At 44.4% G+C, this 14468-nt stretch overlaps 1 protein-coding gene across 1 annotated transcript in view; it reads left to right on the forward strand.

The window, feature by feature from the left end:
* Positions 1-14468, forward strand: part of myom3 (myomesin 3) — an 84161-nt gene that overhangs the window by 43841 nt on the left and 25852 nt on the right. The window contains exons 12-14 of the mRNA XM_014166542.3: positions 7144-7343; positions 7899-7952; positions 13878-14005. Of these exons, the coding sequence (XP_014022017.2) occupies positions 7144-7343; positions 7899-7952; positions 13878-14005 (382 nt within the window). The remainder of the gene's footprint in view (positions 1-7143; positions 7344-7898; positions 7953-13877; positions 14006-14468) is intronic.

Genomic DNA, 14468 nt, shown 5'->3' on the forward strand with positions numbered 1-14468 from the left:
CACGAAGGTAACCTGCCTAAATGACTACCGACCCGTAGCACTCACGTCTGTAGCCATGAAGTGCTTTGAAAGGCTGGTCATGGCTCACATCAACACCATCATCCCAGAAACCCTAGACCCACTGCAATTTGCATACCGCCCAAACAGATCTACAGATGATGCAATCTCTATTGCACTCCACACTGCCCTTTCCCACCTGGACAAAAGGAACACCTATGTGAGAATGTTATTAATTGACTACAGCTCAGCGTTCAACACCATAGTGCCATCAAAGGCTTCTAAACAGCTTCTACCCCCAAGCCATAAGACTCCTGAACATCTAATCAAATGGCTACCCAGACTATTTGCATTGCCCCCCCCCCCCCCACCTCCCCCTCTTTACACCGCTGCTACACTCTGCTGTTGTCATCTATGCATAGTCACTTCAATAACTCTACCTACGTGTACATACTACCTCAACTAACCGGTGCCCCCGCACATTGACTCTGTACCCCCCTGTACCCCCCTGACTCTGTGCCCGCCTGTACCCCCCTGACTCTGTGCCCCCTGTACTCCCCTGACTCTGTACCCCCCTGTACCCCCTGACTCTGTACCCCCTGACTCTGTAATCAAATCAAATCAAATTTATTTTTATATAGCCCTTCGTACATCAGCTGATATCTCAAAGTGCTGTACAGAAACCCAGCCTAAAACCCCAAACAGCAAGCAAAGCATGTGAAAGAAGCACGGTGGCTAGGAAAAACTCCCTAGGAAAAACTCCCTAGAAAGGCCAAAAACCTAGGAAGAAACCTAAAGAGGAACCAGGCTATGAGGGGTGGCCAGTCCTCTTCTGGCTGTGCAGGGTGGATATTATAACAGAACATGGTCAAGATGTTAAAATGTTAAAATGTTCATAAATGACCAGCATGGTCAAATAATAATAATCATAGTAGTTGTCGAGGGTGCAACAAGCACGTCCAGTGAACAGGTCAGGGTTCCATAGACGCAGGCAGAACAGTTGAAACTGGAGCAGCAGCACGGCCAGGTGGACTGGGGACAGCAAGGAGTCATCATACCAGGTAGTCCTGAGGCATGGTCCTAGGGCTCAGGTCCTCCGAGAGAAAGACAGAAAGAGAGAAAGAGAGAATTAGAGAGAGCATATTTAAATTCACACAGGACACCGGATAAGACAAGAGAAATGCTCCAGATGTAACAGACTGACCCTAGCCCCCCGACACATAAACTACTGCAGCATAAATACTGGAGGCTGAGACAGGAGGGATCAGAAGACACTGTGGCCCCATCCGATGATACCCCCAGACAGGGCCAAACAGGCAGGATATAACCCCACCCACTTTGCCAAAGCACAGCCCCCACACCACTAGAGGGATGTCTCCAACCACCAACTTACCGTCCTAAGACAAGGCCGAGTATAGCCCACAACGATCTCCGCCATGGCACAACCCAAGGGGGGGCGCCAACCCAGACAGGAAGACCACGTCAGTGACTCAACCCACTCAAGTGACGCACCCCTCCCATGGACGGCATGGAAGAACACCAGTAAGCCAGTGACTCAGCCCCTGTAAAAGGGTTAGGGGCAGAGAATCCCAGTGGAAAGAGGGGAACCGGCAAGGCAGAGACAGCAAGGGCGGTTTGTTGCTCCAGCCTTTCCGTTCACCTTCACACTCCTGGGCCAGACTATACTTAATCATAGGACCTACTGAAGAGATAATTCTTCAGTAAAGACTTAAAGGTTGAGACTGAGTCTGCGTCTCTCACATTGGTAGGCAGACCATTCCATAAAAATGGAGCTCTATAGGAGAAAGCCCTACCTCCAGCCGTTTGCTTAGAAATTCTAGGGACAATTAGGAGGCCTGCGTCTTGTGACCGTAGCGTACGTGTAGGTATGTACGGCAGGACCAAATCGGAAAGATAGGTAGGAGCAAGCCCATGTAATGCTTTGTAGGTTAGCAGTAAAACCTTGAAATCAGCCCTTGCCTTAACAGGAAGCCAGTGTAGGGAGGCTAGCACTGGAGTAATATGATCAAATTTTTTGGTTCTAGTCAGGATTCTAGCAGCCGTATTTAGCACTAACTGAAGTTTATTTAGTGCTTTATCCGGGTAGCCGGAAAGTAGAGCATTGCAGTAGTCCAGCCTAGAAGTAACAAAAGCATGGATTAATTTTTCTGCGTCATTTTTGGACAGAAAGTTTCTGATTTTTGCAATGTTACGTAGATGGAAAAAAGCTGTCCTTGAAACAGACTTGATATGTTCTTCAAAAGAGAGATCAGGGTCCAGAGTAACGCCGAGGTCCTTCACAGTTTTATTTGAGACGACTGTACAACCATCCAGATTAATTGTCAGATTCAACAGAAGATCTCTTTGTTTCTTGGGACCTAGAACAAGCATCTCTGTTTTGTCCGAGTTTAAAAGTAGAACGTTTTTGCAGCCATCCACTTCTTTATGTCTGAAACACAGGCTTCTAGCGAGGGCAATTTTGGGGCTTCACCATGTTTCATTGAAATGTACAGCTGTGTGTCGTCCGCATAGCAGTGAAATTTAACATGATGTTTTCGATTGACATCTCCAAGAGGTAAAATATATAGTGAAAACAATAGTGGTCCTAAAACGGAACCTTGAGGAACACCGAAATGTACAATTGATTTGTCAGAGGACAAACCATTCACAGAGACAAACTGATATCTTTCCGACAGATAAGATCTAAACCAGGCCAGAACTTGTCCATGTAGACGAATTTGGGTTTCCAATCTCTCCAAAAGAATGTGGTGATCGATGGTATCAAAAGCGGCACTAAGATCTAGGAGCACGAGGACAGATGCAGAGCCTCGGTCTGACGTCATTAAAAGGTCATTTACCACCTTCACAAGTGCAGTCTCAGTGCTATGATGGGGTCTAAAACCAGACTGAAGCGTTTCGTATACATTGTTTGTCTTCAGGAAGGCAGTGAGTTGCTGTGCAACAGCTTTTTCTAAAATGTTTCAGAGGAATGGAAGATTCGATATAGGCCGATAGTTTTTTATAATTTCTGGGTCAAGATTCGGCTTTTTCAAGAGAGGCTTTATTACTGCCACTTTTAGTGAGCTTGGTACACATCCCGTGGATAGAGAGCCGTTTATTATGTTCAACATAGGAGGGCCAAGCACAGGAAGCAGCTCTTTCAGTAGTTTAGTTGGAATAGGGTCCAGTATGCAGCTTGAGGGTTTGGAGGCCATGATTATTTTCATCATTGTGTCAAGAGATATAGTACTAAAACACTTTAGTATCTCCCTTGATCCTAGGTCCTGGCAGAGTTGTGTAGACTCAGGACAATGGAGCTTTGGAGGAATACCCAGATTTAAAGAGGAGTCTGTAATTTGCTTCCTAATGATCATGATCTTTTCCTCAAAGAATTTCATAAATGTATTACTGCTGAAGTGAAAGCCATCCTCCATTTGCGAAGGCTGCTTTTTAGTTAGCTTTGCGACAGTATCAAAAAGAAATTTCGGATTGTTCTTATTTTCCTCAATTAAGTTGGAAAAATAGGATGATCGAGCAGCAGTGAGGGCTCTTTGATACTGCACGGTACTGTCTTTCCAAGCTTGTCGGAAGACTTCCAGTTTGGTGTGGCGCCATTTCCGTTCCAATTTTCTGGAAGCTTGCTTCAGAGCTCGTGTATTTTCTGTATACCAGGGAGCTAGTTTCTTATGACAGATGTTTTTAGTTTTTAGGGGTGCAACTGCATCTAGGGTATTACGCAAGGTTAAATTGAGTTCCTCGGTTAGGTGGTTAACTGATTTTTGTCCTCTGACGTCCTTGGGTAGGCAGAGGCAGTCTGGAAGGGCATCAAGGAATCTTTGGGTTGTCTGAGAATTTATAGCACGACTTTTAATGCTCCTTGGTTGGGGTCTGAGCAGATTATTTGTTGCAATTGCAAACGTAATAAAATGGTGGTCCGATAGTCCAGGATTATGAGGAAAAACATTAAGATCCACAACATTTATTCCATGGGACAAAACTAGGTCCAGAGTATGACTGTGGCAGTGAGTAGGTCCAGAGACATGTTGGACAAAACCCACTGAGTCGATGATGGCTCCGAAAGCCTTTTGGAGTGGGTCTGTGGACTTTTCCATGTGAATGTTAAAGTCACCAAAAATTAGAATATTATCTGCTATGACTACAAGATCCGATAGCAATTCAGGGAACTCAGTGAGGAACACTGCATATGGCCCAGGAGGCCTGTAAACAGTAGCTATAAAAAGTGAGTGAGTAGGCTGCATAGATTTCATGACTAGAAGCTCAAAAGACGAAAACGTCATTGTTTTTTTTTTTGTAAATTGAAATTTGCTATCGTAAATGTTAGCAACACCTCCGCCTTTGCCGGATGCACGGGGGGTATGGTCACTAGTGTAACCAGGGGGTGAGGCCTCATTTAACACAGTAAATTCATCAGGCTTAAGCCATGTTTCAGTCAGGCCAATCACATCAAGATTATTATAAGTGATTAGTTCATTGACTATTACTGCCTTGGAAGTGAGGGATCTAACATTAAGTAACCCAATTTTGAGATGTGAGGTATCACAATCTCTTTCAATAATGGCAGGAATGGAGGAGGTCTTTATACTAGTGAGATTGCTAAAGCGAACACCGCCATTTTTAATTTTGCCCAACCTAGATCGAGGCACAGACACGGTCTCAATGGGGAAAGCTGAGCTGACTACGCTGACTGTGCTAGTGGCAGACTCCACTAAGCTGGCAGGCTGGCTAACAGCCTGCTGCCTGGCCTGCACCCTATTTCATTGTGGAGCTAGAGGAGTTAGTGCCCTGTCTATGTTCGTAGATAAGATGAGAGCACCCCTCCAGCTAGGATGGAGACCGTCACTCCTCAACAGGCCAGGCTTGGTCCTGTTTGTGGGTGAGTCCCAGAAAGAGGGCCAATTATCTACAAATTCTATCTTTTGGGAGGGGCAGAAAACAGTTTTCAACCAGCGATTGAGTTGTGAGACTCTGCTGTAGAGCTCATCACTCCCCCTAACTGGGAGGGGGCCAGAGACAATTAATTGATGCCGACACATCTTTCTAGCTGATTTACACGCTGAAGCTATGTTGCGCTTGGTGACCTCTGACTGTTTCATCCTAACATCGTTGGTGCCGACGTGGATAACAATATCTCTATACTCTCTACACTCGCCAGTTTTAGCTTTAGCCAGCACCGTCTTTAGATTAGCCTTAACGTCGGTAGCCCTGCCCCCTGGTAAACAGTGTATGATCGCTGGATGATTCGTTTTAAGTCTAATACTGCGGGTAATGGAATCGCCAATGACTAGGGTTTTCAATTTGTCAGAGCTAATGGTGGGAGCCGTCGGCGTCTCAGACCCCACAACGGGAGGAGTAGAGACCAGAGAAGTCTCGGCCTCCGACTCCAACTCGCTTAATGGGGAGAACCGGTTGAAAGTTTCTGTCGGCTGAATAAGCGACACCGGTTGAGCATTCCTACAGCGTTTCCCTCCAGAAGCCATGAGAAAGTTGTCCGGCTGCGGGGACCGTGCGAGGGGGTTTATACTAACGTTACTATCTGTACTTACTGGTGGCACAGACGCTGTTTCATCCTTTCCTACACTGAAATTACCCTTGCCTAACGATTGCGTCTGAAGCTGGGCTTGCAGCACAGCTATCCTTGCCGTAAGGCGATCGTTCTCCTGTATATTATAAGTACAACGACTGCAATTAGAAGGCATCATGTTAATGTTACTTAGCTTCGGCTGTTTGAAGTCCTGACGAACCATGTCCAGATAAAACCTCCGGGGTGAAAAAGTTGAATGAAAAAAATTGAGTGAGGGAAAAAGTAAAAATATACGGTAATGAAAAAGTAAAAAACCGTCAGGTAGCAAAGTAAGATCGGCAACAAAACGCACAGCAGCGTAAACAAGTCTGCAAGTTGTGACCGGAAACAGGAATGTACCCCCCTGACTCTGTGCCTCCTGTACCCCCTGACTCTGTACCCCCCTGTAGCCCCCTGACTCTGTACCCCCCTGTACCCCCTGACTCTGTACCCCCTGTATATAGTCTGGCTATTGTTGTTTTACTGCTGCTCTTTAATTACTTGTTACTTTTATCTCTTATTCTTGTCCGTATTTTTTGAAACTGCATTGTTGGTTGGGGGCTTGTAAGTCAGCATTTCACTGTAACACCTGTTGTAGTCGGCGCATGTGACTAATAACATTTGATTTGATTTGAACCTGGCCTGCTTACCGGTACGTTCAGTCTAAACGATAAGAGTTATCTTAGACATAAGCTATCTTTGTTTACTCCAAATCAACAGCACACAGCAAACAAGACTAAACTGTTGGGCCACAACTTACTCGGATGTGTGTGAGGAAATTGGATCAGGGAGATAAAACCCCAGCCAACTTTGATGTAATATCCATTTGGCAAAGCCCAAAGAAGATAGATGATATGCGTGATAATAATTCAACATGGAACACAGCGTTAACTGAATCAAAGCCCTCACATAGGTAACAGGTGCTCACTAATCACTGAAGCTGATCGATGCGCGGGCGTGTGTGTGTGTGTGTATGCATACTTTCATCATACATACACATCTTCTCTATTTAGCATGTAGAGGGCACATTAAAATACTAATGTTAGGTCTCACTGTGATGTATTATATGATATATATATATATATATATGCATCAGAGAAAGACATCAGAGAGACCTAACCTTCCAGTCGCCTAGCAACACATACACAGCTTAATGTTCTCTCAAGCTATTTGCTTTCTTTGTTTGCTTTCCCAGGTGGCATTGCTTCTTGTTCAGTATTGATTTATCAGCATTCAATGGCTGCTTTTCTTCACATTTTCTTATAAATGAGTTGTGAGACTTGTTATTTTGAGATGATGTATTTGGTTTGAAAAATGATTGTCCTTTGTTAGCTGAAATGTGTTTTTCTTTTATGCAATCGAAAATGTTTACAAATGTATTTTATAATGGCAAAATTATATTTCATGGATAAATAACAAAAATGGCGGAATGTTGCGCAAAAAACTATTTTGAAAGTCATAAAGTTGTGAAATATATTTTTTTAAATCTCTGATCTTCTCCTTTCCCTTCTCATATTGTCTCTTTCTCTCTCGCTCTCCCTCGCTCTCTCTCTCCCTAATCCTAGGTGTGACATTGGTAGTGGGCAGTGGGTGCGTTGTAATGACACCATTCAGAAGGCATGTCACTACCCTGTGAGAGGTCTGAGTGACAGCACCATCTACCAGTTCAGGGTGTGTGCCGTCAACCAGGCAGGTGTAGGACGCCCCTCTAAGGCCACTGAGCCTGTCATCACCACCGACCCTTTAGAACACACCAGAACTATGGGTAATCTGCACACTCAGATCTACACACACCGAACACACTCTGGGTAGAGGTCATTAGATAGAGAGAGACATAACATAGGCTAAATAGAACACATAGAGTGTATATAACACATGCGTGTGTCTGTGTGTGTGCTAAGTTCATGCACGAGAACATACAGTATGTGTGTGTGAGTACGTGCGCCCATGTGGGTGGGGGCTGAGAGAGAGAGAGAGAGAGAGAGAGAGAGAGAGAGAGAGAGAGAGAGAGAGAGAGAGAGAGAGAGAGAGAGAGAGAGAGAGAGAGAGAGAGAGAGAGAGAGAGAGAGAGAGAGAGAGAACAGATGGGTGCGCTGGTCAGATGCTGTGGATCATTAGGCACAGATGAAGTACGGCCAGAAGGTTGGCTTGCCTCTGACTGTTTCCCCCAGCTCTCTCTCTCTCTCTCTCTCTCTACTTCTCTCTCTGCTGAGCCCTGGCATGCTGGCATCGTATGGACGGTTTCTTCCATGTTATCTACTCACTGTGCTATCATGCATTTCATTTCTTTATTTTTCTCTCTCTTTTTCTTCTCAACCAGTTATCAAGGTGGACAGAGGTAGAGAGATCACCATCACCAAAGACCAGCTGGAAAGTGAGAAACCACATACATCATCATTGTAGTATTATTACTAACAGTGTTCGTAGCTATGGTACTACAGAATTTTCACTGGTATCCCCCAGTGGCTTACCCTACACCGAATAGTTACGATACAGTATCACTGCATATTTCTGCTTTCCCCTTGGTATTCTTTTGACATTTGAAAACACATGTTCTGTAATTCTATACAGTTTAACATTATTTATTTTTTATATGGAGGGGTATTTTGAAAACACAGTATAAGTGGAAAGTGATTTTTTATTTTTAATGTTTTTTTTTTTTTTTGGGGGGGGGGGGGTGGAAACAATTAACTTCAACACTTTTGCCATGGGGTAGAAAGAAAATGTTGCAGTTTAAAATTGTAACATTTGTCAACTTCCTATTCATTTCCAGCACCACCCCAACATCAACATACAGTGGGGGGAAAAAGTATTTGATCCCCTGCTGATTTTGTACGTTTGCCCACTTACAAAGAAATGATCAGTCTCTAATTTTAATGGTAGGTTTATTTGAACAGTGAGAGACAGAATAACAACAACAAAAAATCCAGAAAAACGCATGTCAAAAATGTTATAAAATGATTTGCATTTAAATGAGGGAAATAAGTATTTGACCCCTCTGCAAAACATGACTTAGTACTTGGTGGCAAAACCCTTGTTGGCAATCACAGAGGTCAGGCGTTTCTTGTAGTTGGCCACCAGGTTTGCACACATCTCAGGAGGGATTTTGTCCCACTGCTCTTTGCAGATTTTCTCCAAGTCATTAAGGTTTCGAGGCTGACGTTTGGCAACTCAAACCTTCAGCTCCCTACACAGATTTTCTATGGGATTAAGGTCTGGAGACTGGCTAGGCCACTCCAGGACCTTAATGTGCTTCTTCTTGAGCCACTCCTTTGTTGCCTTGGCCATGTGTTTTGGGTCATTGTCATGCTGGAATACCCATCCACGACCCATTTTCAATGCCCTGGCTGAGGGAAGGAGGTTCTCACCCAAGATTTGACAGTACATGGCCCCGTCAAATGATGCGGTGAAGTTGTCCTGTCCCCTTAGCAGAAAAACACCCCCAAAGCATAATGTTTCCACCTCCATGTTTGACGGTGGAGATGGTGTTCTTGGGGTCACAGGCAGCATTCCTCCTCCTCCAAACACGGCGAGTTGAGTTGATGCCAAAGAGCTCCATTTTGGTCTCATCTGACCACAACACTTTCACCAGTTGTCCTCTGAATCATTCAGATGTTCATTGGCAAACTTCAGACGGGCATGTATATGTATTCTTGAGCAAATGGACCTTGCGGGCTCTGCAGGATTTCAGTCCTTCACGGCGTAGTGTGTTACCAATTGTTTTCTTGGTGACTATGGTCCCAGCTGCCTTGAGATCATTGACAAGATCCTCCCGTGTAGTTCTGGGCTGATTCCTCACCGTTCTCATGATCATTGCAACTCTACGAGGTGAGATCTTGCATGGAGCCCCAGGCTGAGGGATATTGACAGTTATTTTGTGTTTCTTTCATTTGCGAATAATCGCATCAAATGTTGTCACCTTCTCACCAAGCTGCTTGGCGATGGTCTTGTAGCCCATTCCAGCCTTGTGTAGGTCTACAATCTTGTCCCTGACATCCTTGGAGAGCTCTTTGGTCTTGGCCATGGTGGAGAGTTTGGAATCTGATTGATTGATTGCTTCTGTGGACAGGTGTATTTTATACAGGTAACAAGCTGTGGTTAGGAGCACTCCCTTTAACCTGTTAGGGCTAGGGGGCAGTATTGACACGGCTGGATAAAAAACGTACCCGATTTAATCTGGTTACTACTCCTGCCCAGTAACTAGAATATGCATATAATTATTGGCTTTGGATAGAAAACACCCTAAAGTTTCTAAAACTGTTTGAATGGTGTCTGTGAGTATAACAGAACTCATATGGCAGGCAAAAACCTGAGAAGATTTCATGCAGGAAGTGGCCTGTCTGACAAGGTGTCGTTCTTCTTGTCTCTGTTTATTGAAGAGTGAGGATCTTAGCTGTAACGTGACACTTCCTACGGCTCCCATAGGCTCTCAGAGCCCGGGAAAAAGCTGAATCGTGGCTTTGCAGGCTCTGGTTGAAAAAAAGTAGCGCGTTTGGATAGTGGCTGGTTACAGTACTGTGAGACTCAGGCGCGTGCCCGCGTCGACCGAATGCTTTGTTTTCTTTCCTCTGTTTACCTAAACGCAGATTCCCGGTCGGAATATTATCGCTTTTTTACGAGAAAAATGGCATAAAAATGGATTTTAAACAGCGGTTGACATGCTTCGAAGTACGGTAATGGAATATTTATAATTTTTTTGTCACGAATTGCGCCATGCTCGTGACCCTTATTTACACTTGGGATAGTGTCTTGAACGCACTAACAAAACGCCGCTATTTGGATATAACGATGGATTATTTTGGACCAAACCAACATTTGTTATTGAAATAGCAGTCCTGGGAGTGCATTCTGATGAAGAACATCAAAGGTAATCAAACTTTTGTAATTGTAAATCTGAGTTTGGTCAGGACTAAACTTGGTGGGTGTCTAAATGGCTAGCTGTGATGGCTGGGCTATCTACTCAGAATATTGCAAAATGTGCTTTCACCGAAAAGCTATTTTAAAATCGAACATATCGAGTGCATAGAGGAGTTCTGTATCTATAATTCTTAAAATAATTGTTATGTTTTTTGTGAACGTTTATCGTGAGTAATTTAGTCAATTCACCGGAGGTTTGCGGGGGGTATGCTAGTTCTGAACGTCACATGCTAATGTAAAAAGCTGGTTTTTGATATAAATATGAACTTGATTGAACAAAACATGCATGTATTGTATAACATAATGTCCTAGGTGTGTCATCTGATGAAGATCATCAAAGGTTAGTGCTGCATTTAGCTGTCTTCTGTGTTTTTGTGACATTATATGCTAGCTTGAAAAATGGGTGTCTGATTATTTCTGGCTGGGTACTCTGCTGACATAATCTAATGTTTTGCTTTCGTTGTAAAGCCTTTTTGAAATCGGACAGTGTGGTTAGATTAACGAGAGTCTTGTCTTTAAAATGGTGTAAAATAGTCATATGTTTGAGAAATTGAAGTAATAGCATTTCTAAGGTATTTGAAAATCGCGCCACGGGACTACACTGGCTGTTGCGTAGGTGGGACGATTTCGTCCCGCCTAGCCCAGAGAGGTTTTAAGAGTGTGCTCCTAATCTCAGCTCGTTACCTGTATAAAAACACACCTGGGAACCAGAAATCTTTCTGATTGAGAGGGGGTCAAATACTTATTTCCCTCATTAAAATGCAAATCAATTTATAACATTTTTGACATGCGTTTTTCTCAATATTTTTGTTGTTATTCTGTCTCTCACTGTTCAAATAAACCTACCATTAAAATTATAGACTGATCCTTTCTTTATCAGTGGGCAAACGTACAAAATCAGCAGGGGATCAAATACTTTTTCCCCCCACTGTATGTGAAAATGGAGCGTTTCTATGTTTTGTAGTAAAAAAAGATACACGTTTCCAATGACATCATTAACCAATTAGCAGACAGGCAATGCCTACTAACAATTGGTGAAAATCACACTGTGCACACCGTTGTCATTGGAAACACTTATCTTTCGCTATCTTTTTTTACTACAAGACCCCCGTGGCAATTTTGCCTATGGTATTTAATAGACTGCTCAAAAAAATAAAGGGAACACTTAAACAACACAATGTAACTCCAAGTCAATCACACTTCTGTGAAATCAAACTGTACACTTAGGAAGCAACACCGATTGACAATAAATTTCACATGCTGTTGTGCAAATGGTATAGACAACAGGTGGAAATTATAGGCAATTAGCAAGACACCCCCAATAAAGGAGTGGTTCTGCAGGTGGACACCACAGACCACTTCTCAGTTCCTATGCTTCCTGGCTGATGTTTTGGTCAGTTTTGAATGCTGGCGGTGCTTTCACTCTAGTGGTAGCATGAGACGGAGTCTACAACCCACACAAGTGGCTCAGGTAGTGCAGCTCATCCAGGATGGCACATCAATGCGAGCTGTGGCAAGAAGGTTTGCTGTATCTGCCAGCGTAGTGGCCAGAGCATGGAGGCGCTACCAGGAGACAGGCCAGTACATCAGGAGACGTGGAGGAGGCCGTAGGAGGGCAACAACCCAGCAGCAGGACCGTTACCTCCGCTTTTGTGCAAGGAGGAGCAGGAGGAGCACTGCCAGAGCCCTGCAAAATGACCTCCAGCAGGCCACAAATGTGCATGTGTCTGCTCAAACGGTCAGAAACAGACTCCATGAGGGTGGTATGAGGGCCCGACGTCCACAGGTGGGGGTTGTGCTTACAGCCCAACACCATGCAGGACGTTTGGCATTTGCCAGAGAACACCAAGATTGGTCAATTCGCCACTGGCGCCCTGTGCTCTTCACAGATGAAAGCAGGTTCACACTGAGCACGTGACAGACATAAGAGTCTGGAGATGCCGTGGAGAATGTTCTGCTGCCTGCAACATCCTCCAGCATGACCGGTTTGGCGGTGGGTCAGTCATGGTGTGGAGTGGCATTTCTTTGGGGGGCCGCACAGCCCTCCATGTGCTCCCCAAAGGTAGCCTGACTGCCATTAGGTACCGAGATGAGATCCTCAGACCCCTTGTGAGACCATATGCTGGTGCGGTTGGCCCTGGGTTCCTCCTAATGCAAGACAATGCTAGACCTCATGTGGCTGGAGTGTGTCAGCAGTTCCTGCAAGAGGAAGGCATTGATGCTATGGACTGGCCCGCCCGTTCCTCAGACCTGAATCCAATTGAGCACATCTGGGACATCATGTCTCGCTCCATCCACCAACGCCACGTTGCACCACAGACTGTCCAGGAGTTGGCGGATGCTTTAGTCCAGGTCTGGGAGGAGATCCCTCAGGAGACCATCCGCCACCTCATCAGGAGCATGCCCAGGCGTTGTAGGGAGGTCATACAGGCACGTGGAGGCCACACACACTACTGAGCCTCATTTTGACTAGTTTTAAGGACATTACATCAAAGTTGGATCAGCCTGTAGTGTGGTTTTCCACTTTAATTTTGAGTGACTCCAAAATCCAGACCTCCATGGGTTGATAAATTGGATTTCCATTGATTATTTTTGTGTGATTTTGTTGTCAGCACATTCAACTATGCAAAGAAAAAAGTATTTAATAAGATTATTTCATTCATTCAGATCTAGGATGTGTTATTTTGGTGTTCCCTTTATTTTTTTGAGCAGTATATAACAACGTCATGTTTCTTCATATCTTCCATCATGTAATAGGTTTGTGAAAGCAATGTACTTTGTTCCATTTGGTGGACTATTCTCTATGGTGTCCTTGTAAATGCACATTATAGCCCAGGGTAGTCAGAGTGCTTCTCTCTGAATAGAGATCATAACATGACCCTGATGTAGCTCAAAGAGGGAGGAGGAGGCAAACACCATGGAAACACAAGGGAATGGTGTACTATTATGATGAGAAATAAAGTACTATCTTTGCCTCAGACTGCCATACTCTCTTTTTCGAGGCACCCTGGTACAACTTTAGGTTTCAATTCATCAATAACTGTGTGTGTGTGTGTGTGTGTGTGTGTGTGTGTGTGTGTGTGTGTGTGTGTGTGTGTGTGTGTGTGTGTGTGTGTGTCATGACACAGTCTGTGCGTTTCTCAGAAAAAAAACATATTTTATATCTGACCCTTGCTTGGTCATGTGATCCAATGCTCTGGGTCTTGTTTAGCAGGGTACACTGTAGCAAAACTATTTGCAATGGAAAATGAAAATATGTGTTCCTATTGGACAAGTTCAGATAGAATACCTCCCCGTCTCAAAATGTTTTCTCCTTCTGACCATGACCCTGTTGTCTTTACTATCTTCTACACCCATCCTCCCTTCTTCCCTCTGACCTCAGGTCAGATGAAAGTCCCATTCCCTCCCACTGGTGTCCATGCCTGTGAGGTGAGTGACAACTACGCCGTGCTTAGCTGGACTGAGCCGGAGCCCAGAGGCAAGGAGCAACTTACCTTCTATGTGGAGCGGGTGAGTTAAGGCCTACAGAGAAACACACACACACACACACACACACGCACAGACCAGCTAAACATTCATTAAAACGCAGGTCCAATTAACCCTCAACCCGGCCATCTTAGTGCATGTAGCGTCAGCCCACAGCTGCCCATTGACCTGTTTTACTGTTGTAGCTTCGGAGTTAATGAAGAGCTCTAACCATTATGCTAATTAAAGATTAAAGGGGAGGGGGAAAAACACTTATATGGCTGCCGGTGTCAGTTTAGGTGGGCATCGGTGAACTCGTTAAAAACTGAGAGACCTTGAAGTTGCTCTTTTGTCACTAGTTAATTTGCTTTCTCATGAACTAACAACAAACGTTCCTGTGATGTGCAAGGAATGATTCCAAGAGACCATTCCCTTAATGTCAAATAGAACATACCCAGAACATACCCAGAACGCGGTTACCTTGTTCTCAGAACTTAAGATATTAAGT

The sequence above is a fragment of the Salmo salar genome, chromosome 02, assembly GCF_965601325.2.
Source record: "Salmo salar chromosome 02, fSalSal1, whole genome shotgun sequence".
NCBI classification, from domain to species: domain Eukaryota; kingdom Metazoa; phylum Chordata; class Actinopteri; order Salmoniformes; family Salmonidae; genus Salmo; species Salmo salar.